Raw genomic sequence first — 27,035 nt, 5'->3', positions numbered from 1 at the left:
TTTACCAAATATACTCACAACTCTAAGGAAACTTCCTCAAACATGTATCGAAACTGACATATGTTCTTTGTATTAAGAAACATCATTTATTAAGCACCTCTACAGGCCAGGACCTGCACTAGGAATATACTTAGGTACGTGGTCTCTCTCAACCTCTTGGCTACTCTACAAGGTAGGTATTATCATCCCATTTTATGGATGTAATTACTGAGGCTTAAGGAGATTAAGCGACTTGCCCAAGGTCACACAGCTTGTAAGGGGTAGAAAGGCCAGGGATTCCAGCCCAGGCCTGTAAGGTTACAAAGCCTGTGCTCTTTCCCTCTAATATACAAGGTCAGGCTGGTCCTGGGAAATAAACCACCTTGATCCTGACCTCATTCATTAGGACTTGCTTTATCTTTGAGGATTGCATTAGCAGAAGTACACAGGCTTACAAAGATTGCTAGTATAAAATGTACGCTTCTTTTTCCAGATTTAACGAAGGAATACATTTTACAAACGGTCATAGAAGCAAGGAGTTAGATTTCACATAGTAAATTATCAACTAGAATAACATATAAAAACAGGTACGAAATTTCATTAGGTTGAACCACTTGAACCTGCTGTGTTCGTAGGTCAAAACAGCCAAAAAGATGCAACCTCATATCATTCATCCTAATAACTAACGTCCCGTCCTAGACTCTAAGGGGCCCGCTCCAGACGCATTTACAATGCCGGGCAATGTACACACCTCCTGCCTTCATTCCCGCGGGTACTGTACCTGAGCAGAAGCTGTTGCTGCTAATGGTCCTCGCTGAGCGCCCAGAGCCGCTGGGGTTGAACTCTCTGCTCTCTTCCTCCGAGAAGGGAGACTCAGAGGCTGGGGACACTTGGTGCTGTTGCCGAGGCAGATGGGGCCGAAGAATCAAACGGGGAATCCGGCTTCGGGAAATCTCCTTCTCATGATGCTGCACTCTCTGCTCCTTCTCCAAATTGGACATCAGAAATAAAACAAAAGAACATTTGTTGCCCCCTCTGAACTCCAGTCTGCTTCTGGGCTCAGTTTCTAAGAAGCCACATTTCTGAATATTGAATCTTCACAGAGTAGTCCTTGTTTCAGTAGCTAAAATGAGCTCCAGAACTCTTCTACTCAGCTAAGCCTTCTAATTTACTGAAGTGCACACACTCCAGCACGGATGTACACACACACACACACACACACAGGCACACTTCCAGCCGCTAGCAGAAAGGCTATTCCATTCTCTCATGCAGTTCCTAACTCACCTTCCCATTCTGGCTTTTCCTATCACATTTAAGCTTTCTGCTCTCTCAAAGGCTCTTTATAACTCACAGCACACTCTGGCTTATTACTTGATTTCCTCCAGACTTCCATTTTGCTTTCCCTGAATTAGCTGTGATACTTTCACTTCTGTTTTCCTGTCTCCTCACAAAGTAGACCCCTATACCTGCAACAATTCTTTCCTGATAGATCATGCAGCCTGATCTTTCAAATCCCCTCTCTTCCGGCCAGGATTTTAACTATTCATTAATATCCTGGTACACAAGGCTTGTTGCCAACAGAAAAGCAAACAAAAATCCAATACCCGGTAAGATGGCTCCACCTTTTACATCATGTTTAGCTTTTGTTTTCCTTACAGGTCACCCATATGAAGAGATTTTTCTCTCTCTCTCCTTCAAAACACAGAATTAAATGCAGAGGGCCGTGCCTTCCTTGGCTTTAAAAATGCCTAAAAAGCAGTATTTTAGCAAAATTTTTCAATTTTTAAAGTGCTTTCCCAACCATTATCTTGTTTAATCTTTACAACCGAGGCCATAGGGAGGACACTAATTTGTGTCCCTATTTACAGATGAGGAAACTGAGGCTAAAAGAGGCAAGGATGCTTAGCCAAACTGCTGCACATCATCTAGAAGCAGAACGGGCCTGCAGTCAGTCCAGTGCTTTTCGGGGTCACCACCACCCTTCCTTATTAAAATGGACTCCTAGGAGGAGCTCTTTGCAAAAAAACCCACTGCTCACTCCAACCTCTGCAATTGAAAAAGGGCTTTGGATTAGGTAACAAACACTATTTGGAAACATGACCTCCTGCTCATTTCCACGCGGCTTACCAAGAAGGGTCGCTGCCAAAGCAAACACCTCTGGGAGGCCCTCACAGTGCAGGAATTGCAGGGAAAGCCCCCGCCGCGGTAAGTCCCGCGGTCGCTCAGGCACCCACCCTATCCAGGGCAGAAAGCCGCACCCAGCCTCGGGGTTCGTTCTGCACATCAGTCATTCAGCAGGTATCACCCGTCAGCCACGCCGCTCGGCACAAGGCAGACCCTGAACCAATGCTGGAGTCCTTATTTCTCAGTCCCCAATACATCAAATCCTTTTTTATCCGCTTCACACACAGAGGACGTCGACTGAGAGCTAGATCCCAAATCTCCAATTTCAGGGGATGGGATTAACCATTCAGAGTCAATCTTTTTAATCCTCGGGTCAACCCTCCAAACACAGTGTCACCTCCCCATCTCCCAGGTCTCATCACCTGAGTAACTGTCCCCTGCCTTCTCATCGTGCCCACCACCTCCTTGCCCCCGTTTACCACAACTCTAAACGTCACCCCTCCAGCTCTCGCCTGACTTCCTTCCCCGCAGTGCCCACCACTCCTCTCCCTCCGGCGCTCGCGGACACCGCCATCCGCGCCCGCAAGACGTGCCCTCCTTACCTTGGTCTCCCGAAGGGGTCCCATCGCGCTGCCGCCCGCCGGCTCCTCGCGCCGCCGCTGCCGCCGTCCAGGAGGAGGCACCTGCGGGCACCGGGGCGAGGAGACTGCGCTGAGCCGGCGCGCTGTGCGGCCCGCGGCTGCTGCGGGGCCGACGCGCCGCCACCGCTGCGGCAGTTCGCGCAGGGCCCCGAGGGCACGCCCGGCCGCCCCGCCCCGGTCGGACACGTGGTGCCACCGCGGCTCCCGCCCCCGCCTCCCCCGACCTCCCTCACCTGCCTGCCCCCTGGGAGGCGCCTCGGCGCGCTCCGCCCGCCCGACTTTGCCGCGGGCCCTGCCCACCAGTTCTGCGCGCCCCTCCTTGTCTGCCGAGCCCGACCCGGGGAGGGCTTGCGGAGGCTCCAAGCATCTCCAGCAGGGTGACGCCCAACACCCCCTTTTTGGCACCTGGTATCGGGTTCGAAGGGGGTGCACGTCGCAGAAGAGAACCCAGAAAAGCTGTGACATCACTGAGAGCCAAACTGTAGAAAGGGAAAGTTTTTGCCTCGCGGCTGCTCCCTGCCCTCTCGGTTTTAAGTCAACTTACAGCTCCACACACAATTACCTCGCAGGAGAGAGACGGGGCGGTCCCCCTCCACCCGGACCCCAGCCAAGCGAAAGCTGCACGACTGACACAGCGTCCGGGCTCCGGAATCTCAAAGGCTGCGATTCTCCTTGGGGGATTTGCATCCGAAGGGCCTGGCGATGGCAGCGCAGCACCGCAGGGACAGAAGGAAGAGGCCAGTTCCCGCGGGCTTGGGAAGCCAGGCTGCTTAGGGCGAGAAAGCCTTTTTCTCCAGCTCTGGCCCACAGACGCCCGGGAATGAGTACCAGGCACGCTGCTTTGGGGACACCGCACTTGAACTGAGAAAACCGGTTCAAGGCAAGCACTCCACTCCCTTTTAGCGAAGTGCCTATGTGCCTAAAGTTCTTGACCTCTCTGAATTTCAAGTTTATCCTCGTTAAATTTGAGGGATAATAATAATAATACCTACGTCAAGGATAGCTAGGAGGATTAGATGAGGAAAACAAAAAAACCAGCTATACCCAGCTGATTGAAGATAACTTTCCAAAGGGCAGTCAAGTCGCGTCCAGCTCTTCCGTTCAATATTTGCTGAATCCTCTTACGTGACAGACAGAAAAAGCATTTGAGGCAGACAGATTTGTTCAAAATAGCTCAAAAACCTGTTCAGCTGAGGACGTGGAATAGGGATCATCCATCGTTTGGGTCATGGGCCTTGATTTATTACACTTATTACTGAAGTTTCATCTGATGATGCAACTCTACATGTATAATAACTTAGATGCCCTTTATTTCAGAATTGGAGAATATTCTAAGTAGCAATGTGGATGGGGAACAGCCCGATCGTTACACCCAGTGTTCCACAGGGAAGAACTATGATCCTTGAAAATGGTATCTGAACCTCCACCATCTCATTTGTCTGCCCTCCGAAAAGCATTTTTCTGAGTCCTCAACTTTCAAATCTAGGAATGTACAGTGTGCGTCTAGAGAGAGCCTGAAATCAGAGGATTAGTGAAAGCAATTTGCCTCCTCTATACCCATAAAGAAGTTTTATTCCATACATCTTCATGTCTTTTCAATCTACTTAGATTTGTTAAGTGAAGTTGATAATCTTAGGATTTTTTATTTTGCGGGAAGAGCTGATTAATTCATGCTTTTATACCTACAGCTGTCTCAGATACAGACTTCAGGAAAGTGATGTTCCAGGATGATTCCTACAGTCTATTATTTCCAAAATTATGAGTCTGAGGACATAGACTGTGAGATAGGCTCGAACTGTTAACGTCAAACTGTTAAGGTGCTTCTGAGGTCCCTCCTGAGAATTAAATCTGGGGGCCTAACAGCAGAAACACCCTCCACGGAGCTGTCCAAGTCAGAACCTCAGAGTCATTCTTGACTTCTTCTCCCTCATGTGGCCCCGCATAGCAGAAAGCGTGAATGATCTCCACCCTACTCTAAAAATAATGTCTTGAACCGGATTACTTCTGGCCTCTGTTTGACTGCATTATCTTCACTTAGAGCCTAAACCACAAACATCCTGGATTATCGCAAGAGCGGTCTAACTAAAGTTGTCTTGCTTCCAATCTTGCCTCTTATTCCTTTCTCGCCAGTTTTGCAATTTTTCCACGAGGCCAAATCTAGCCATGCTTCTTCATTAAAACTCATTAATGATTTCTCGGTTGTCCTCCAAGTAATATTCAGACTCCTTAATGTGGCACAAATGCCTTTCATGATCTGGCTTTGTGTATCTCTCCCATCTCATTTCTTGACACTGCCCTTCTCTGATCCTCCCTCCCTCACCACCCCTACCCACCCCCAATCCATCGCCCTGCCACTCTCCCTCCACATACAAATGGATACCCCTTGAACTCTAGCAACTGCAGTTCTCAGGAGGTACCGTGTTCTCTTTTTCCTCTAGACTGTTGCACACTCTGGTCCCTTTGTCTAGAGCGTTTCTTGCACCCCACCCACGCATCCTCCTCAACTCCTAAAGATACATTAAGTTTCATTTTAGAAACAGCTTCTTCCAGGAAACGTCCCCTGATCCCCCAACAAGATCAGTCCTTACATACTTCCAGGACACCTGTATTTAATTCACCCCAGGAGAACTGTTATGATCTTGTATCAGAATCCCCTACTTATTTGTCTGTCTTCACCAGGGATGTAGGCAGTGCCTAGTACAGGTCCTGACACAGTAGGCACTCAATATATAACAGTCAAATGAATGAATGCATGAATGAGTGAATTTTCTAACCCCCTAAGGGGCCCATCAGTACAGGATAAAGAACATAGACACAACTTCTGTTTAGAAAATGACTCAGATAAAGCTGCCTCCAATATTTCTTTGTATTTGATGATGGGGTGTGTGCCTTAAAAAAATCCAACATGTGTTAAGTGAAAGCCTTTACTGCAGAAGTGCAGGCAGTGAGAGGCCGTGCTGTAGCCCTGTTGTCACCATAGCAACCTGCTGAGGGAAAGGCTGATGATTTAGTGTTCAAACGCTTTTTAGCTCTGTACTTTTGGAACCCAAGGCTGTTTTTATGCTGTTCTAAAAGGCAAGTTTTACAAATGCTAATATCTATCTTGCCTTTAATTTCATTCAAGTGTTTCTCACGTCATTAAGTGTCTTATAACATTTGCATTATACCATCAAAGAGATATAATCTAATACAGTATATTATAGTCATCTTTTATCTGCTTTAAAATATTCTCTGGTTTTGTAATTTTGTGGCTTTTCCTCTAGAAATGAATGTAATGCTGATTTTTTTAGAAAATAACTAATTCAGAAGGCTGGAACCCTTCAAGATTATAAATAATATCCCTGCCCAGACCTGGGAAGATAGGTATTGTAGGCTGGGAGAAAAGGGATGTATTTATTTAATTATGGCCCCAAATTTGGGATAAATTATTCGATTCTTTGCCTATGTGAAATTTGTAATTAAGTGATTCATACCTTTCATTTGCACACAACTATATTTTCAGAGCCCTTTCACATGTATAATCTTATTTGAGCCTCACAAAAATCCTGGGAGGCATATGCTGTCAATCCCTGAAACCAGATAAGTCATAAAGGACAGGTTTTTCTTCATAGGAACCCCCTAGACTGCAAACTTCACAGAAAAGACAATACAAACGCACTGCCGAAGAGAAAAGGTCTGCACCATTTAACCAAGATACCTCCCCGTCCCCCACATCCGCTCTTTCTCTCAGCTCACCTGCGTATGCTGGGGTCTCTCCCAGACTCAGTCAGGGCTGACAAAGCCCCAGCTCCTAATCCTATCAGCCGTGCGAGCCAGGGCTGCCGTCTGTCTCAGTGACCCGATGTTGGGTGATCCTCACAGCAACAAGAAGCAGCTGACGTGCTTTACAACACGTCATGGAGAAAAGAAGCTGCATTCTGGGGCATCCTGGGATTTTTTTTTTTTTTTTTTGTGGTGGGGTGGAGACCCGTATTTTTCTTACCAGGGAGAGAGCTGCCCGTTTTCCCGTAAGAGCGTGTGTGAGTGATCCACTCTCCTCTCACTGTATGTCTATGGTTAAGGGATTTTGATGTTGTAAAACTGTAATGGGTAGAATTCTGCAGGATCACTCCCTGAGGAGGGGGTCCAGAGAGTACCTGAGGCAGACAGGAGAGTGGGTAACTGAGGCAAGGTGGGCTTGAACCTTTGTTGGTTTCAGAGTGTGTCAATTATCTCTGCTCTGCTAATGAGTTTTCAGTCAGAGATATCTCTCAGACGAAGAACAGGAATGAAGGGAGAGTCCAGGTGAGGAGGTAGAGGTTGGGGGTTGGGGTCTCTGAAGGATGGGAAGGATACAGTCTTCTGCTTGCCTAATGGGGAGCCGACATGAGGTAATCTTCCCCAAAGCCGTCTGCTGTTTGTGGCCTTTTGTCCATTTGTGAGAATAGGGGAAGATATTAGCCAAAGACACAGGTATGGTGATTGTATTGAGCAAACTGGGGAAACATGGATGGACAAGTCGGTGTTTACTTCTTGGGACAGTTGATTGGAATGATTAAAATCAAGATGCTCTGGAAAGTATGAGTGTAAAGGTTGCCATCCAGATAGGAGAAACCAAGCCTTGACATTTATCTAATGAGATGATTCAAATGATGGGACAAGACAGGGAGATGTGTGGATCTACAGACTTGCAGAAAAGGCAAAGGAAGTTAGTTATCTGTAAGGTCAACATAGGAAGGCCTAAATCCAGAGGCTGAATTCTGGACCTGAGAGAAAAGCACCTTCTTTTCCCAGGAGACCAAGAGACCAGAAGGTATGAGAAGGACAGGGCCTTTGAAAGCTACCTGAACCCAGTGGGGTAGCTAGCCTCCTAGAGGGATGAGGAGTGAAGGCTGAGATTCTCCTCAGACTTGGCAGGGGTAGAACTGGTACCTCAGGTTAGAGGCTCTGAGGGATTCATTCAGCATCCCACAAGTCTAGGCTCAGATCAAAATTTATAATCTGGGTTCTCAGGAAGCAGATCTGCGGCAAGATTTGAGTTACATAAAGATAAAAGAATCTGTTCTCCATTATATGATTTATTTCCATGAATTTGCATTTCTTTTCCCTTCAGTTTTCCAGTAAACATGCTTTCAAATTTTTAACAATAATTCTGCCTTTATTTTTGCTAAAAGATTGGGGGGAAAGGAGGATTTTGAGATTGTCTACTGGAAGGACAAGAGCAGTATTGCAAAATGGGGCAGAGCGCCCCTAGGGGCCAACTACTATGATGGCAGCTACAGAAGCCCAGGAGAAACCTGGAAGCACCAGACAGCTGCACTGCTGGTGGCGGGTGGAGGTATTACCTCTGCAGTTGTGGAGCTGAGGAGACTTTTCATTTCTGCTTTATTTACACCTCCTAGGCCATTCCTATGAACCATTTTCCTTTACCACCAGAAATCTTGTGACCTATTGATTAAACTTAGCCCTTGCTATGTAGTTGTAGCTCCTCTCAAATCCACAGCAGAAAAATCTGTAGGAAGATAAATCCAGAATTTGGGAATCTGGCTTATGTTGTTTCATCTGCCCATGTGTCCTTTCTAGTTATTTCTAGAACGCTGTTTCATCAAAGAGAAAAAATGCTTTAAAATAAGATAACTTTAATATTTTCTTTTTAAAGGTACTAAAACCACATCGTCAAAATTTTGGCAATTAAAAGAAAAATATTACTCATCATCTCATTGCCCTAACATCAATTATCCATATTCCTTCTGTTAGCATTTTTGTGTAATTTACTTTCAGGCTTATCTACTGTGCATCAAAATAGCACTATTAAAATGAGAATACGATTCTAAGTGACATATGGCATTTTAGGCCTTTGATGCCATCTCACCTGGCTGTTTCTGGATGGCTAGCATACATAGCCACTGTTCTCCCATGAAGTTACTCACCTTCTGTTTGTCTTCTGATTGGGCACTAATCTGAGATACGAGGCTCTCAGCTCGTTGACAAACAGCTCGGGCTGCTGCTGGAAGCTCAGAGAGCAAGGATGGCTTCCCAGGTCTCTGGTGTCAACTGCACTGGCCAAAAGTTTCAGGAAGAGCTGCCGGTGGGGGAGAATTAGCAAATTCCAGACTGGAGAAATGACCTCAATTCAGAAGTTGATAGAAAAACAACTGTGTCTCTTTCTATTCAGAATCCCAGCTTCCGGCTCGCCATAATGTGATGTTAATTCAAGGGAGAGCAGGAAAGTGAGATGAAGTTCCCAAAGTTTGCAAAGAGATCTGTGATGGAAAAATGTAGTTTAATAAAGGACATGGACTCTCAAGTCCTGAAGGCCCAGATTTGTCTCCTTCTTTGCCTCTTTCTGACTGCGTGACCTTAGAAGAAAAGTTGTTTAGCCCCTCTAGGACTCAGCAGGTGATAAGTACATGTTAGTTAAAAAAATGAAGGACGGGAGGAAGGAAGGAACGAAGAAAGGTCAGGTTGCACCAGTTAATGTCTCTGGGCAAATTAACTTCTCTGATCCTCATTTTTTCACATATAAAATGGGTCCAATAACAGTAATCAGTTCATACTACTGTTGTTAAGATCAGACAAGAATACATGCAAAGTCTATCATTTATGTCTGCCACATGGTTGGAGCTTAATAGATATCCTCTCTCCCTCAGGACCAAACCATTCCAACCACTACTGTTGCTACCTGCTTGCTTGTTTTGCATTCTCCTCATCCTAAAGATTTTTATTTTTTATTTATTTATTTATTTTTAATTAATTAATTTATTTATTTATTTTTGGCTGTGTTGGGTCTTCGTTTCTGTGCGAGGGCTTTCTCCAGTTGCGGCGAGCGGGGGCCACTCTTCATCGCGGTGCGCGGGCCTCTCTCTGTTGCGGCCCCTCCCGTTGCGGAGCACAGGCCCCAGACGCGCAGGCTCAGTAGTTGTGGCTCACGGGCCTAGTTGCTCCGCGGCATGTGGGATCTTCCCAGACCAGGGCTCGAACCCGTGTCCCCTGCATTAGCAGGCAGATTCTCAACCACTGCGCCACCAGGGAAGTCCCAAGATTTTTATTTTAACTGTCATTAAAGGGAAACAATAAATTTTCCCCAGATGACTTATGATATAATGTGAGAAATGATTTCTCATTAGAAAAGAAGTTGACAGGACTTTTCTTCCCAAAGGTAGATGGAAAAGGTTACAGTAGATGGCATGAAAAATGGCCAGATACCTATCATTCATTCATTCATACATTCGTTCATCCATCGATGTTTGTTTTGTTCCTATTCTGAGTCAGACACTGGCTTAGATACTGGTTTGAGAGCATTCAAAGATGAACACTGTTTCCTGTCCTCAAGAATCTCACAGCCTAATAGAGATATGGGTATGGCCATCAGCTGTTACACTATTCATTGTGTTAACACCATGACTTGCCAGCATCCGAATCAGACTGGAGTCTGAGATTTCCAGGGATGAGTTTTGAGATAAATGTTGAGGGATGAATAGATACTATTATAATTTTGGCTCCTTCAGAATCCCTTTCTCTTGATCTCTCCTCTCTTCTCCTTTCTGCTCCCTTCCCCTGCCTCACCTTGTCCTCCTTCCCCCTCCACCTTCTTTCCACTTTGAGAGACTTCTGCTGCCCTAATTGTTAATTAGCTCTATTATTAAAAAATTCAAGAACACCATGTTATACTGCCACCTGTTGGCTCATTAGTAAATTTCTCTTCTGACAGGTAGTTTCTTTGGTTTGCAACAAAGTTTTCATAACAAACCTTAGTAGTGCCTTTATTGAAACTTTCAGCACTTTCAGAAAACTTTCATAGTTTAAGGTTACACAGAACTGAATACCAATGAATAGCATCAATATTCAGTGGGTATAGGATAATGTGCATGTGCTTTGTGGTCTGAAAGACAATAGTCCAAAGCTCCTTTCTTCTTTTTACCTGCCAAGCCACTGTAGACAAGCAAGATAAGTCATATGCAGTCATATGATAAAGTCATATTCAGATAGTCCCTACCTTGTATATTCCAAGGTGTATTTTTTGAAATTAATAGACTTTATTATATTTTTTTGAGCAGTTTTAGCTTTACAGAAAAACTAAGCAGAAGGTACGGAGTTCCCATATACCCCTTCACCAAGATCTACTTTTTTTACTTTTTATCTTTGGGCACCATCCATTCCCTGTCTACCTGATTAATTAAGTATGATTATACTCTACTTCTAAAGAAGGTTCAAGTAAGTGCCTATCAAATGGATCTATATGCCTTACTCTTCCCCTGCCCTACCCATACCCCTGACCCATTTGGTTTACCTCCGAGGTCTTCTAGATCTCCATGGTTGACTAAACACCAAGACTTCTGGATCCTTCTTGGATAGTCTTAACAGCACTGCCTCTCCTCTGGCCTGAAACTGAGCATGGGGAAACCACACAACCCTGAAAATGAATGACATGGCTAGCACTGGCCCTCTAACTGCAGTGGGGTCTCAGGGCTGCCTGCAATCATTTTATGCTCCCTAGTTAACATAAATTCTCTCTTATTCTTTATAGGGTCTATTTAACACCTTCTTTGTATTTCAAACCTACCAGCCTACCACCTCATCTCAGGCTGTGCAGAAGCCCTTCTCTCCTGACTGACTGACAAAATAGAAGCTGTTAAGAGAATTCTCTCAGTCTCCTGCCTCCAAACCTATAAATTCACCTACCTCCATCCCATCCTTTCCATGTCCGGTCCTGTAGAATGGAAGCTGTCCCTCTTCTGTACAGGGGTAATTCCTTTATCTGGGCTTTGGATCCCACTTTTTTCCACCTCTTAAGCAAAGTTATCCCATCAGTTAGTCCTTCGAACTCCCCAGGTTTCTATTTCCTTATCTGAAAAATGGAATAATCACAGTACCTACCTGTGAGCATCAAAGGAGTTACTAAGCATGAAGAACTTGGAAGAGTGCCTAGTATATATTGAGCATTCAGTGAGTGTTAGCTGTTATTATTAGCTATTATACTTTTTTTGGATAACTTTAACCTACTTTTCTATCAGACACTTCACATCAGCATTTAAACATGCTGAAACCTTTCCCAAGGAAATAAGTTACTCTCTGAACTCTTCTGTCTTTCTAGTACTACCCAGTTGCTTCTCCCCATTCCTCATAGAACTTCTAAAAAAGAGTCTGTATTCCTGGGTCTCACATTCCCTGCTCCTTCACCCAACCCACTCCACTCATGCACCTGTACCCACCATTCTACCAAACAGCTCTTGCCCAAAGTAAAAATTACTTCCATGTGGTTAAATCTAATGGCTAGTTTTTATCTTAAGCTTGATCTCTCATCAGTCTTTGGCATGATAAACACTCCCACATTTTTGAAACCAAATTTCCTTCTGTAACACAGCCCTCCTGTGTTTTCCCACTGACCCAGTATCCTTTTAGGCCATTTCTTAAATGTTGGTGTTCCTCAGCCTAGCCCTGACTTTCTCATGTTTTCATCCTACCTTCCCTCCCTGGGTAATATCTTTCTTTTCAATTGTTTCAATTACTGTTTATATGCAGATCTTCCATAAATTCTATAAATCTTTATTCCATAACTATCCCATAATCCAACTGGATATCTCAGGGTCCAAAACTCACTATATTCCAATTGAATTCATCATACTTCCTCTGAAAGCTGATCTTTTTCTTGTGTTCCTTATAATAAATGCCATCCTCGTGCGGACTCAGGAAGCTGGGTGACACTGTCAACTCTTCTCTCTCTGTCACCTTTACAGCAAATTGGAACCTAACTCATATCTGTTCTACCTCTTAATTATCTTTAAAATGTGTTCATTTTTCTACAATTTCTTGCTGCCTGGATTTCTAACCCTGTGCACAGACTTGTCCCTTTGGTACATTTTTAAACCATAGCCAGAATGATGTCTTTAAAGTGCAAATCTGATCATCCCCTACCCTGGGCCCAGTTGAAACCCTTCTATGCTCACTATCGCCCTCAAGATAAAGTTCATACGCTAACCTATGGCTTACAAGAAAGTTCATATGCTAACTTATGGCTTACAAGATCTCGCATGATCTAATCGTTGCATTCTAACTCTGACTTTCACCAATGGTTTTCCTTCTGTTTACAACACTTCCCAATCTCAAACCTCTACCTCCCACCACCACCATCCTGTTTCTATTGCCCTCCAGATGTATTCACTGGAAAATCTGATTTGTGAGAGGCATGCAATTTACTCCAGCCTTGAGTGTGAAATAGAAGAGAATGATTTCTGGTTTTGAAATGCTTTCTGCTGGAACTATATGGGGGTATAGTATTATGGCAAGATAAAGCCATATTAAAGATATGGTAAACATAGAAGCTGTGTTAGCTTTTGGGTTTGTTATATGAATTGAAGAGCAATCCTAAAGAATTTTTTAGTGATCAAGTGAAATAACGACTTCCAAACTGGTATAACTTGAAAAGCTTCTGCCATAGAAAATACATTTCATCTTATTTATTATAAAATATTAGGCTTAGCTTCATTATTTTAATGAACTCACTTCTCTTAAGTGAGAATTCAAAGAATTCTCTTTGCAAATGTACTCCCATGATTCTTTCTTATAGTTTTACCTCTTGTTTTCCCCTACCACTTATTTGACTTTTATTATTAAAACAGAAAACAATTCTAGATTAGGATTTTTTAAAAAAGACAGTGGCGTTTATATTTTTAAATATTCATATGATTGCATTGCTATATTTTTATTGTTATAATAAACTCAGTAAAATGCAATCTTTTCAAATAAATATAAGATTTCAGCAGATCTATTTTGAAACTCGGCAAGATTTTTAATATAATAGTTACTTGGGAAGAGAATATTAGAAAACTCCACATTACAAATGCTTTTAAAATACACTTGAGAGCAGCTGATTTCCTAATGCTTCAGTTATTAAATATAGAAGTGTGAATTTGTTAAAACCAGTGTGCTTATGTCTCCCATGGTAAACGACTCGTTTTTTTGGTATGTAAATTACTATTTTTAGGCTTCCCTGGTGGCGTAGTGGTTGAGAATCTGCCTGACAATGCAGGGGACACGGGTTCGAGCCCTGGTCTGGGAAGATCCCACATGCCGCGGAGCAGCTGGGCCCGTGAGCCACAACTACTGAGCATGCGCGTCTGGAGCCTGTGCCCCGCAACAAGAGAGGCCGCGATAGTGAGAGGCCCGCGCACCGCGATGAAGAGTGGCCCCCGCTTGCCGCAACTAGAGAAAGCCCTCCCACAGAAACGGAGACCCAACACAGCCATAAATAAATAAATTAATTAATTAAAATAACCACGTCCCTTTAAAAAAAAAATAAATAAATAAATAAATAAATAAATAAATTACTATTTTTTTCCTGCCTGTGCTGATGTCAGTATTTCTCTCCACAGAGTTCTAAATTCAGAAGTATTTCCATAGAAAAGGACTATATTGAAATATTGCAAATGGAGAATAAACATAGACCTAAGAACCTTCTAGTTTTCATTTTTGGCCTTTAATTATGCAATAATGGATATCTGAAAAATATTGTTTTAAAATAAGAAAATTATTCATCACTAAATACAATGGAACCAAAGCAAATAATAATTAGGCAGTTTCTGTAATTTCACCTAAGAATTGCCTTACAGAGTTATACTTTTACGGCTGTAAATCTTATCCTGTGAATTCCACACGTTTTATAAATAAGTGATTTTATTTATTCAACAAATATTCACTGAGCCTTTCTTCGCTATGTACCAAGAACTCCAGTAAATACTAGGAGAAATTTAAATAGTTTGCCTTGGTAGCAGTAATAGGTGTGATTTTTAATTTCATTCTGTGCCCTTGCACGGGGTCCTAAGTAGGGTTTAGACTGTTATATGGCCATGGAAAATAAAGGTAGAATGAAGAACTCCACCCAAATATTTAAGCCATGCTGCATCCTTTTGGGCAGCTTTTAAATAACAAAATAAAATATTATCATTTTAACACTTACAGGATAATGACATGATCTGTTTAATATTAATACTTCAATTTCTATCTTTAAGCTATATTTTAAGAAAGCAAGAATGAAAACACAGAAAAATAAACATGACAAAAGAATGCTACTTATTAATATATGACATATGCTGTATTTTTTTCTTTATAATTAAGAAATATGGTCAAGTGAAAATCAAGCAAGTCTTTTTTTTCCCCTTGGTTGAATCCCTTGAATTCCTTTTCTACAGAGTGCTGCTATTTCTATAAACATTACAAACTAAATGGACACACAACAACGTTTAATGGTAGGAAATGTACTCACTTCATTTTATTTTGCTCTATTATTACACTTTACTGCAGACTAGTCACTTGTCCATGCTTTATAAACACAGGCAGAGATAATGGTGATTTACAGAGGGGGTTTGAGCACAAAATGCTGTTTCTTTTTTATCAGAAGGAAGATGGTTCTCCTTCAAAACTGAGGTTTTCTGATGGTCTTTTGCCAAAGGGTAATTTGTTTGTTCTGGTGAGTTTTAATAAGAAAAGTTAGACAGCACGTCTGCAGTTATATGCTCCTGGCATTGGGCCTTCCATAGAAATGTGCATTAGATATTCAAGCCCTGTCTCAAGCATTCTATTCCTGTAACCTGACTTCATCCGTTCCCTTCCACTGTTGCCATTGAAACTGGAAATGACTGCGGAATACAAATCATATGATAAATATTGGGGAATATGTCTTTGTAGTTTTTCAGCACCACTGCCAAACTTCTTGCCTAGGGAGCTGTGGGAGGCTTTTCAACCTGAAACCTGTGAGCAGTCCCATTCTCTGGCCAACTGGGAAGCAGTCACATGATTTTATTGCAGCAGCCCTTCGAAAGGATTAATAAACATTTCAAGTTCTTTGACTGCATATGCTTTTAAGGCATGCTCATGGTTGGGCCCATATTTATATCCAATAATTTTAAACACAGGGATGCATCTTCCATATGAATATCCCCAAAATGTGACACACACAGTTTTAAATAACATTGTTATAAATGAGGACTCTTTCCCTAAAATTTTTCATCACAACGCTATCCCCCATTTTGTCTGATCCTACTGAAGGATACTAGCTTGGGGTTTCTTTCTGCATTCACCAGTAAATCACTGAGTGGAAGACAATGCCATTTGGAGAGTAGGTCTAACATCTCAATGATGAGTAGAGGTGTAGGACAAATTTTGCTAGTTAACATCTTCAGGTAGCACTGGATTCTCACTTGTAGGCCTGAACTTATGATTTTCTCAGTGACCATGCTTTTAAACAGAGGCTCTCACACAGGGAATCTATGAAGGAGGGCTATGTCTGCCCTGTTTTTATGCTCTAACCAGTGCATTCCATCTGCTTTCTTCAGTGTTGTTAAGCAGTCTTCCACAAAATCTGCTAAAGTTTTTTTTTTTCTTTTTAACATCTTTATTGGGGTATAATTGCTTTACAATGGTGTGTTAGTTTCTGCTTTATAACAAAGTGAATCAGCTATACGTATGCATATATCCCCATATCGCCTCAAAAATATGGAACACTTCCCGAATTTGCATGTCATCCTTGCGCAGGGGCCATGCTAATCTTCTCTGTATCGTTCCGATTTTAGTATATGTGCTGCCGAAGTGAGCACTCTGCTAAAGTTTTTAATTCACGAAGACAAATGGGGGCTGTTTGATATAAGTTATGAAGAGAGGTAAGTGTGGCAAAAAGGTCAGCAAAGCCAGTGTTTTACAGGTGTACTCCAGTTTGTCCAAGCTGAGGTCTTTCATCTCCAAATCTCACCTGGAGATGTCTACTTGGAAATACTGTTGTCCCAAACCCAAATTAGCTTCTCATCCCAAGTTTACCATTGTCACCCTCATTTCTTTAGGGTGTGAGATAGAAAAGAGCATAGAAGTTAAGAGCATGGTGTTTGGATCTAGGCTGCCTGGATTAAAATTTCCGCTCAGCTGTGACTTTCGACAAATTATATTCTTTCAATGAATTTTTGTTTCCTCATTTATAAAATGGGATATAATTTTCGACAAATTATATTCTTTCAATGAATTTTTGTTTCCTCATTTATAAAATGGGAGAAGCATTAGTACTTACATCAATACCCACATCATGAAACTCTGGAAAATCCACACAAAACACTGTCTGGCACAGAGCAAATGTTCAAAAACATTAGCCATTATTATTTTTTAATCGGTGCTCAAAACCCTGGGCACATTTTTTAATCTCCTGTTTCCCATCAGTCACCAAGTCCTGTCTGTCCTCCTCTTAAAAGCTGTTCTTGGTCTAATCCCATGGCCACTGCCCTAGAGAGACACACACCCTTCCAATTTAGGTTAAAGCCAACAGTCTCTGGTGTGGTATTCCTTACGCAGCCTCTCCCCAACTCTATCTGTATATGAATCTAATCTATATACGACTCTAGAACAGGATTCATTAGCACATTAGCATAGGATTCATCTTGTAGATCCTCTCCTCAAAAATCTTCTTGGGCCCTCTGGTCTCTACCAGACATTGTGTAAACCATGCCCTTGGCTTTAATAGCCTTCAAAGTTGGCTTTACTTTGCAAACTTCCTTTGTATCCCAGCCTGCTTTCATTTCCCATTTTCTGAAGTATGTGTTTCACAGAATTTAGCACCAATTCTCCATTTGTTTTCTGATTATCTGTTTGTCTTTCCTTCTCAATCCTGAAGGCAAAAGAAGTATGTATTTTACTTTCTTTTTACCCTCCCAAAGTACCTGGTCCCAAACATAGTAAACAGATTGTAAATACACACTTATTGATCAGTTGATTAAAACATATGCAATATCGGGACTTCCCTGGTGGCAGCAGTGGTTAAGATTCCGCCTGCCAATGCAGGAGACACGGATTTGAGCCCTGGTCCGGGAAGATCTCACATGCCATGGAGCAACTTAAGCCCGTGCGCCACAACTACTGAGCCTGCGCTCTAGAGCCCGTGAGCCACAACTACTGAGCCCACATGCCACAACTACTGAGCCCACATGCCACAACTACTGAAGCCCGTGCGCCTAGAGCCCGTGCTCCAACAAGAGAAGCCACCGCAATGAGGAGCCCGCACACTGCAACAAAGAGTAGCCCCCGCTCGCTGCAAATAGAGAAAGCCCATGCGCAGCAACGCAGCCAAAAATAAATAAATAAGTTAAAAAAAACAACATATGCAATATAGAAAAGTCATGGATGACATTTATCATGGGTTATTAATGAAAACTTGGATACTGAGATACACTCTTGATTTTTTAGGTGGAAATCAAGAAAACAGCTACTCTCTTCTTCAATATGATATTTAACACCACTGTCTGGGAGTCCACAAATATAAATGAATTATGCCAGGCACTAGAAATATAAACAGGCAGAAAACAGAGTCTTTTCTCAGTCTCCTTCATTCATATTCTACCTGGGGGTGGGGAGGTCAAGTTCATAAATATATATGAATAAAACAAGGACATAAAGGGCAGAGATAGGGACAATAAAAGATAGAATGGGATAGAATAGTCTCTGGATCACACTTAACGTGTCATTTCTTAGGTATCTTGTTTAACCCTTATGACTGGCTTAAATATTCTAATTTTGATTAGTCAATGCATGTGTGTATAATAGTAACGAATCAATTAGGCTTTTGAATTTGGCCACTGAGTGCATATTTTTGAAAAAAAATGAGTTATCGTTAACACATGGCAAACTGGTGTCTGATGGAGGTGCTTTTTACATCACAATTAAAATATTTCTGGTGGTACTTTATTATTCATCTTTGGCTTTCCGTCTCCCTAGTTCATTTTTTACTTACAGTTCTCTTTTTTACTCTCATTTTCTAGTCTTCTATTTGACTCCCAGCTCATATTCTCCAGAGATTTTACCCCTTTTGACCTCAAAGAAATACCAGAGGTATTTATTGGCTTTGTTTAGTGTTGCCAATGCTTTTCCACACTGAGCAGGTTAGAATGTCCTGCACTTCTACCACTAATTATAGTTTAAGTTTGAAAGTATTGTGCAAGTATTGTGCCAAGTAAGAACTATAATGTTTAGTCCACTGGAATGTCCAATTAGTATCGCTCTTACCATTAACAGGACTAATTAATACAAGTGAGGTATGATCACTTGATACATTAAACTAAATCAACAGGTAATTTAGTAATTTTACAAAGCACTAACTACGATTATTTCTGGCTTCGATGAATCACATACAGTATATGTTAGGAAACAACAACTAAATTTTGAAAATTTAAGTAAAGGCATATGATTTATATAATGGCTGGAATCAAGAGGAAAAAAAAAGCCCCAATAGAATATGTGCTGATTAGTGTTATATGCATTATTTTTCAAAGTGTGTTACTCAGTAACTCAGTCCTATAAAATGCTTGGTGAAAAAAAATATACTCTATTGTCAAAAAGGACTGGGAAATGCTATATACCAAGTGGCTCTTTAAAAATTCCCAATACAGATTAAGCTATTAAGGGCCCTGAGAAGTCCTGCAATAAACAGACCAATTTGACTTTAAGTCAGTATTTCCCTAATTCATTTAACCATGGAACTTTTCTTCTTAGAAAATGTAAGTCTGGCAGTCCCAGTGTCGAAGAAGCACACTTCGAGAAAGGCCAGTACAGATTAGGTGCTAGAGAGTTCAGAAGTGGAAGAGGCCACTTGCAGTTGGGGAAAACCACTATGAAGAAGGAATGTTTTTGAGTTAGATCTTGAAGACTGTGGTGAAGATGAGGCAGGGGAGGCATCTCAGGCAAAGGGAACACTGTGAGCAGAAAAATACAGAGGAAAGAGCACTAGGCGTAGGAAGGAAGGTTTGGAAGAACCTGTCTGGGGGAAGCAGAAGGTTCCTATAGGGCAGAAATGGGTGCTAACACTACGAAAATGATACTACATAGTAGAATGGTTAGCAAACTATGTATTCTTATGCATTTTCCCCTCATATTATTATTATTTCTTACATGCTCATTTGATCATGAAAGTGATTACTTAATTAAAACTTGAATGGTCTAGGCCAGCACTGTCCAATAAAAATAATCAGCTACAAATGTACTTTTAAACCTTCTAGCAGCAACATTTAAAAAATAAAAAGAAACAGATTAACTTAATTTTAAAATATATTTTATTCAACTCAACATATCCAAAATGTTATCACATCAACATGTCGGAATTCCCTGGTGGTCCAGTGGTTAAGACTCTGTGCTTTCACTGCAGAGGGGGCCTGGGTTCAACCCCTGGTGGGGGAACCAAGATCCAGCAAGCCATGTGGCCCAGCCAAAAAACCCCAAAAAACATGTCATCAATATAAAAATTGTTAATGGAATTTTTCTCTTTTGGCCAAGTCCTCAAAATCCAGTTTGTATTTTACAATTGTAACAGATCTCAATTCAGCCTAGCGACATTTCAAGGGCTCCATCATAACCACATGGCTAGTACTACCATATTGGACAGGACAGGTTTATACACTAGCATAAATTAGCTGGATAAAGCAGTCAATTTGGATAGCTTTTCAGTAACTTTAATTATGATTGAAAGTTTTAAACTCTTGAAGATTAAATCGGTAAGACATATTTGCTTTACCAGTTTTTGAAATTTATGTTTTTATTTTTTGGCTGGATTTGAAATAGGCAAATTAGGTGTAATTATAGATTAAAAACGAAAATTTCCATTTTCCCTCCAAATCAGCTTATTAATGGAAATAAATTACCTTCTAGCTCTCTTATGGCTCTCTTTTAGCTACTAATAAGTTAAGAGAAGTCAGTAGATTTGTGAAAGTTAAACACGAAGGCTCTGCTACATATGCCAGTTGATTTGTAGCCACATACATGCTCTATGAAACTATTTTTCAGATTTTTAAAAATTTTAAATGATTCCTCCTGCTGGTGCAGTTTCTTCACACTTCATCACATTTCTAAATAAGTGATCGTGTAACTGAAGATTTCATGTCCCAAAGGCATTATACCAATACTTCCAAATGTTCCTACTTAAAACACAAAGCAGTTTTATTCACACTTCCCATTTTTGATTGCACTAAAGCCATTTGTGGGGGGTGGGGAGGAAAAGCTAGACACCTGCTCTCCTGTTTTTGTTTTCTACAAATTGTCTTTACTGAGAGCTTGTAAGTTTCCAAAAAGCACATTTCATACCCATCAGAAACTGACTGAATATGGCACATTCTTTAAATGGAAGCCCTGGAAAATCTGCTCTTTTAAAAATGGAAGATGAACGCCAAGGCAACTGCTGTGCTTCTTAGTAGAGAGCTCTTCTCTAAACCACCAATGTGGGCTAGGAATAGAAATAGGAAAATATCCAACGACACAACATAGTCTTTGAAAGTTCACGGCTTTATTCCAGGGTTTCTAAGCAGCAGTGCTATTAATATACTTGGCCTGATAATTCTTTGTTGTCGGGGGCGGGGGGAATGTTCCGTCATTGTACAACGTTGAGCAGCATCTCCAGCCTCTATTCACTAGATTCCAGTAGCATCACCCCCCCATCTGTCCTCAAACAGGTCTTGACAAATCAAAAATATCTCCAGACATTGCCAAATGTCCCCTGGGGCACAAAATTGCCCTTGATTGAGAACTACTACTCTATTCAAAGTCTAAAAATTATATATTTACAAGTATTAGTATGAGCTCTAGTTTCAGAGTACAAATCCATTAATATTATTATCTGTCTCTGCTTTTCCTAAGAGCGTGTAACCTTTGTAAAATAGATTAGATTTACATAATAATCTCTCGTGTCCCACCTCTTCAATCTCAATGATCTTGTTTTAGCTTGCTCTCTAATGTAAAGTTAAATATCCCACATCATTTTTACCGGGAACTGATATATCATAATGATAATGTAGGCTTTCATACACAACCATTATATGCAATAGAGAGTGAAAAGATGTAGCAGCTTGAAACCCCTTAGATATATTTCAGGGTATTTATTGAAATTGTTTTTGTAATGACCTGTACTCCCTAAATAAACAAGAAAGGGACTAAAACTTCACTACCATCAACTTGGTATCTTTTGGTAGTATCACAAAGAAGACGTAGTAATTCATGTTTTAAATAGAACCTGAAACATTTTCAACCACATAAAACACTGTGTATGAATAAAATGCTTCAAAGCAAGATTTATATTTCTTTTTCTCCTTTAAGACAGTTCAGTAATAAAGCATTTTATACTTAGTAGAGCCTATTTCCTGCCATATGTAAAATTTGGATATTTAAGAATAGTGAAAGCTTATTCTATGTTTTTAAGCTTATATGTTTATTCTGAAATGACAGAAGAGGTAGATAGATGTATTATGAGGACAAGAACATGGTAATGTCACAGAGGCAGCACTGGAACAATGTATACAAACTATTTGTTCTCTACTACCCTCTGGTGGTTTGTTTAAAAAAAAAAGTAACAGTTTAAAAAAGAAAAAAAGCCTTAAAGAACCATTATTCTTATCACTGGTAATATCAATACCTAATATTTGTTGGTAAACACTATAGTACACTTAACGAAAATTCTCTCATTTAACCCTAAACAGTTGCTTGAGGTGGGTATTATAACTCATACCTGAAAATTAAGAAAACTGAAGCTCAAAGTGTTGACAGATTTTGTCCAAATTGATTTATCTGGTAGAAATGGCACTCAAATTCGTATCTTTTATGCCAAGGCTCAAGTTCATTGCATGTGTTATCGCTTCCTGAGCAACTCTTAAAGAGAGCTGGCCTCAAAGGCAGACAGCAGAAGCAAGAATAACTACAGTCCTGCAGCCTGTGGAACAAAAACCACATTCACAGAAAGATAGACAAGATGAAAAGGCAAAGGGCTATGTACCAGATGAAGGAACAAGATAAAACCCCAGAAAAACAACTAAATGAAGTGGAGATAGGCAACCTTCCAGAAAAAGAATTCAGAATAATGATAGTGAAGATGATCCACGACCTCGGAAAAAGAATGGAGGCAAAGATTGAGAAGATGCAAGAAATGTTTAACAAAGAACTAGAAGAATTAAAGAACAAACAAACAGAGACGAACAATACAATAACTGAAATGAAAATTACACTAGAAGGAATCAAGAGCAGAGTAACTGAGGCAGAAGAACGGATAAGTGACCTGGAAGACAGAATGGTAGAATTCACTGCTGCAGAACAGAATAAAGAAAAAAGGGTGAAAAGAAATGAAAACAGCCTAAGAGACCTCTGGGACAACATTAAATGCAACAACATTCGCATTATAGGGGTCTCAGAAGGAGAAGAGAGAGAGAGAAAGGACCAGAGAAAATATTTGAAGAGATTATAGTTGAAAACTTCCCTAACATGGGAAAGGAAATAGCCACCCGAGTCCAGGAAGCGCAGCGAGTCCCATACAGGATAAACCTAAGGAGAAACACGCCGAGACACATAGTAATCAAATTGGCAAAAAGTAAAGACAAAGAAAAATTATTGAAAGCAGCAAGGGAAAAATGACAAATAACCTACAAGGGAACTCCCATAAGGTTAACAGCTGATTTCTCAGCAGAAACTCTACAAGCCAGAGGGGAGTGGCATGATATACTTAAAGCGATGAAAGGGAAGAAACTACAACCAAGATTACTCTCCCTGGCAAGGATCTCATTCAGATTCAATGGAGAAATCAAAAGCTTACAGACAATCAAAAGCTAAGAGAATTCAGCCCCACCAAACCAGCTCTACAACAAATGCTAAAGGAATTTCTCTAAGTGGGAAACACAAGAGAAGAAAAGGACCTACAAAAACAAACCCAAAACAATTAAGAAAATGGTCAGAGGAACATACATATCGATAATTACCTTAAACGTGAATGGATTAAATGCTCCAACCAAAGGACACAGGCTTGCTGAATGGATACAAAAACAAGACCCATCTATATGCTGCCTACAAGAGACCCACTTCAGACCTAGGGACAGATACATACTGAAAGTGAGGGAATGGAAAAAGATATTCCATGCAAATGGAAATCAAAAGAAAGCTGGAGTAGCAATACTCATTTCAGGTAAAATAGACTTTAAAATAAAGAATGTTACAAGTGACAAGGAAGGACACTACATAATGATCAAGGGATCAATCCAAGAAGAAATTATAACAATTATAAATATATATGCACCCAACATAGGAGCACCTCAATACATAAGGCAACTGCTAACAGCTATCAAAGAGGAAATCGACAGTAACACAATAATAGTGGGGGACTTTAACACCACATGTACACCAATCAACAGATCATCCAAACAGAAATTTAATAAGGAAACACAAGCTTTAAATGACACAATACACCAGATAGATTTAATTGATCTTTATAGGACATTCCATCCAAAAACAACAGATTACACTTTCTTCTCAAGTGCACGTGGAACCTTCTCCAGGATAGATCACATCTTGAGTCACAAATCAAGCCTCAGTAAATTTAAGAAAATTGAAATCATATCAAGCATGTTTTCTGACCACAATGCTATGAGATTAGAAATGAATTACAGTGAAAAAAATGTAAAGAACACAAACACGTGGAGGCTAAACAATGAGTTACTAAATAACCAAGAGATCACTGAAGAAATCAAAGAGGAAATCAAAAAATACCTAGAGACAAATGACAATGAAAACACGACGACCCAAAACCTATGGGATGCAGCAAAAGCAGTTCTAAGAGGGAAGTTTATAGCTATACAAGCCTACCTCAAGAAACAAGAAAAATACAGAGTGAAGTAAGTCAGAAAGAGAAAAACAAATATCGTATGTTAACGCATGTATGTGGAACCTAGAAAAATGGTACAGATGAGCTGGTTTGCAGGGCAGAAGTTGAGACACAGATGTAGAGAACAGACATATGGACACCAAGTGGGGAAAACTGCAGTGGGGTGGGGATGATGGTGTGCTGAATTGGGCGATTGGGATTGACATGTATACACTGATGTGTATAAAATTGATGACTAATAAGAATCTGCAGTATAAAAAATCATCATAGGTACATTTATTTTCAGTATAAATGTAGGGGATTAGTGAGTTTAGGCCAAATGAAAGAAAACTTAGTAATAGTAACAGAATTATGAACAGAACTCTAATAAATAAATAAATTTCCATGATGTAGAAATTAACTTCTGTTACTGGCTATTACCAACATCTATATGTATGCATCATATACCAATAAAAATATCAAAACTGAACATTAAAAAGGTTAAATTCTACTTTAAAGAAATTTTAAAAATCAGACTTTTCATATTCACAAAACGAAAATTCCAGAAAAATACAACTTTAATAATATTACCTTATATATTTTAGTTTTACAAATCATTTTCACATATACTAGCTCATTTAATTTCTAAATGCCTCAACACTTACTATAACGTTTTGCCTATAACACTATTTTAAAAAAATTTTTTACATGTACATTTTAATTTAAATTTAATTTTATTTATTTTTATTTGTTGGCCACACCGCATATGGCTTGTGGGATCTTAGTTCCCTGACCAGGGATCGAACCCGTGCCCCCTGCAGTGGAAGCACAGAGTCTTAACCACTGGACTGCCAGGGAAGTTCCTATAATACTATTTTTAATGAGCCTATTATATAATTATTTTTTGGTTTTGTGACTACTATTGAATGAAGATATAAATGGTGGTTCACTTCTATCACTGGTGTTTAAATAGACTATCTTTAAATAAAATTTTAAGTTAAAGAACATTTGCTTTATCTCTGCCAGGATATCAGTTTATAGCAAACAACCCTGATTCCTTCCTTTCTTTTCTCCCTTTGCCTCCCTCCCTCCTTTTCTTCCATATATAATATAATTTTGGGTATAAAGCAATTATTTTCTATTTTTCTCTAAAAAGAGAGAGCGAGCGAGAGAGAATTTACTTTATGAAGCTATCAAAAGGAATCTTAATATAGAATTTCTCCTATTTGTGCTGTAAGGGATAACAGAATCTACAGGTTCTTTTAAAAGAAATGATCGAGATAACACCTCCCAAATTATAAATTTCCTAGATGATGCTACTGTCCCTTTGCAATTTACAGCATAGTCATTAAGTATGAAAATCCTGACCTCAACTATAATGCTGGTTTTCCTCCTCATAATAATTCCTTTTGTGTGGCATAGTGTTTTCTTAAAAAGAGAGGAAAGCTATGTGAGTGCATATTTCATAAGCTTCTTATTTATTATTCATACCATTAGAGATAGAAGGAATATATACACACAGAGCATTCTCTCAGATGTGTCCTCTGAGAAGTACACTCAGCCTAAACCTCAAAGAATCTCTTTCACTGGGGTCTGGAGGGAAGCTCGGTGAAGATGGCAGATGGCCTTCCTTAGACATATTCTTATAGTAATGCTCCAGAGGGTACCAAGTTCCACTTTACCTTGGTAAAAAGTGGTTTACTTTACCACTATTCCAATAGCACTTTACCCTAAAACAACTGAACAGTAATTACAGCATTTGAAAAGTTTCAAACTAGTTTTGTTTATGTGTTTCAGAAATATTATTTTCTGAAATATGAAAATAAAAGCTTCTCTAATTCAATTTAGGGAGGGTTCATGTCACTTATTTATTTACTTATATAAACTGGATTTATGTTTCTTGCATAAGGAAGCTGATTTAGGCTTATGAGTTAATATGCATTGAAGATGCTGTGGGTACTTTATAAATATTTAATTTTTAAAATGAGAATAGTGTGTTCCTCTCCTATTAGTGTAAACCTTTTTGAAAAACTCATCGATGAAGTCAAAATAAACTTATAAATTGAGTGCTAAAAATATACTATGTAATTTAAGAATAGGAATGAAAACTTTTTTCCTTAATATCAGAGTGTATTTTTCCCCTGAACCATCTATTTAATATCAGGCATGAATGAAATATTAAAAATAAAACAAAGAAACAAAAATAAATTTTAGAAGTAACCTCTTCGTGTATGCACTTCTGTCTATATCTGAGATAGATTCAGTTAGCTGTTATCTCAGGATAACAATTACTGACATAATAAATTAAGTTCTCATGTAGTTGGTTATCATAATGAGAAAGGATGTCGAGCATGTCTGTCAGTTCAAGGTTGCTGTGCATTTAATAAACTGTAGCTGAGCAACTTAGACTCTGGGGTCTCAGTATCAGTAGCAGTAGTCTAACTCCAATTTCACAATACAGGGTCAAGTTTTTGATACATGAATTCGAGAATTCAACTGAAGTAGAAAAAGTAAGGTAATTTCTGTATTAAGATTTATAGCTTGATGTTCAGAAGTTGTATGATTAAAAATGACTTAAATATTTTCTTAATAAATTGAGCTGTGTACATGGTACCCAAGAGGGAATGAGATTTTCTGTATAATTAAGAGCGTGTCAGTTTGGCATTTAGTGGATTGCTTTG

At 40.1% G+C, this 27,035-nt stretch overlaps 1 protein-coding gene and 1 non-coding gene across 9 annotated transcripts in view; both read right to left on the bottom strand.

Annotated features, from left to right (window-relative positions):
- Positions 1-27,035, bottom strand: part of SYBU (syntabulin) — a 109,606-nt gene that overhangs the window by 70,130 nt on the left and 12,441 nt on the right. The window contains exons 1-3 of one of the 8 annotated variants that reach the window (XM_036830803.1): positions 6,480-6,565; positions 2,706-2,786; positions 761-980 (exon numbers count right to left, since the gene is read on the bottom strand). In XM_036830803.1, coding sequence (XP_036686698.1) covers positions 761-980; positions 2,706-2,729 — 244 coding nt within the window. In that variant the 5' untranslated portion in view covers positions 2,730-2,786; positions 6,480-6,565. Of the gene's footprint in view, positions 1-760; positions 981-2,106; positions 2,173-2,705; positions 2,885-6,479; positions 6,566-27,035 lie in introns of those variants that run through there. The other 7 variants (XM_036830805.1, XM_036830799.1, XM_036830802.1 and 4 more) reach the window with 7 other exon arrangements.
- LOC118883876 lies at positions 16,209-16,315 on the bottom strand. The gene has a single exon (XR_005017111.1). It is a non-coding gene; the product is annotated as a U6 spliceosomal RNA (small nuclear RNA).

Source organism: Balaenoptera musculus, chromosome 17 (assembly GCF_009873245.2).
Source record: "Balaenoptera musculus isolate JJ_BM4_2016_0621 chromosome 17, mBalMus1.pri.v3, whole genome shotgun sequence".
Taxonomy (NCBI): Eukaryota; Metazoa; Chordata; class Mammalia; order Artiodactyla; family Balaenopteridae; genus Balaenoptera; species Balaenoptera musculus.
Note: the sequence above shows the minus strand (reverse complement) of the source record. Positions and strands in the feature narration are given on the sequence as shown.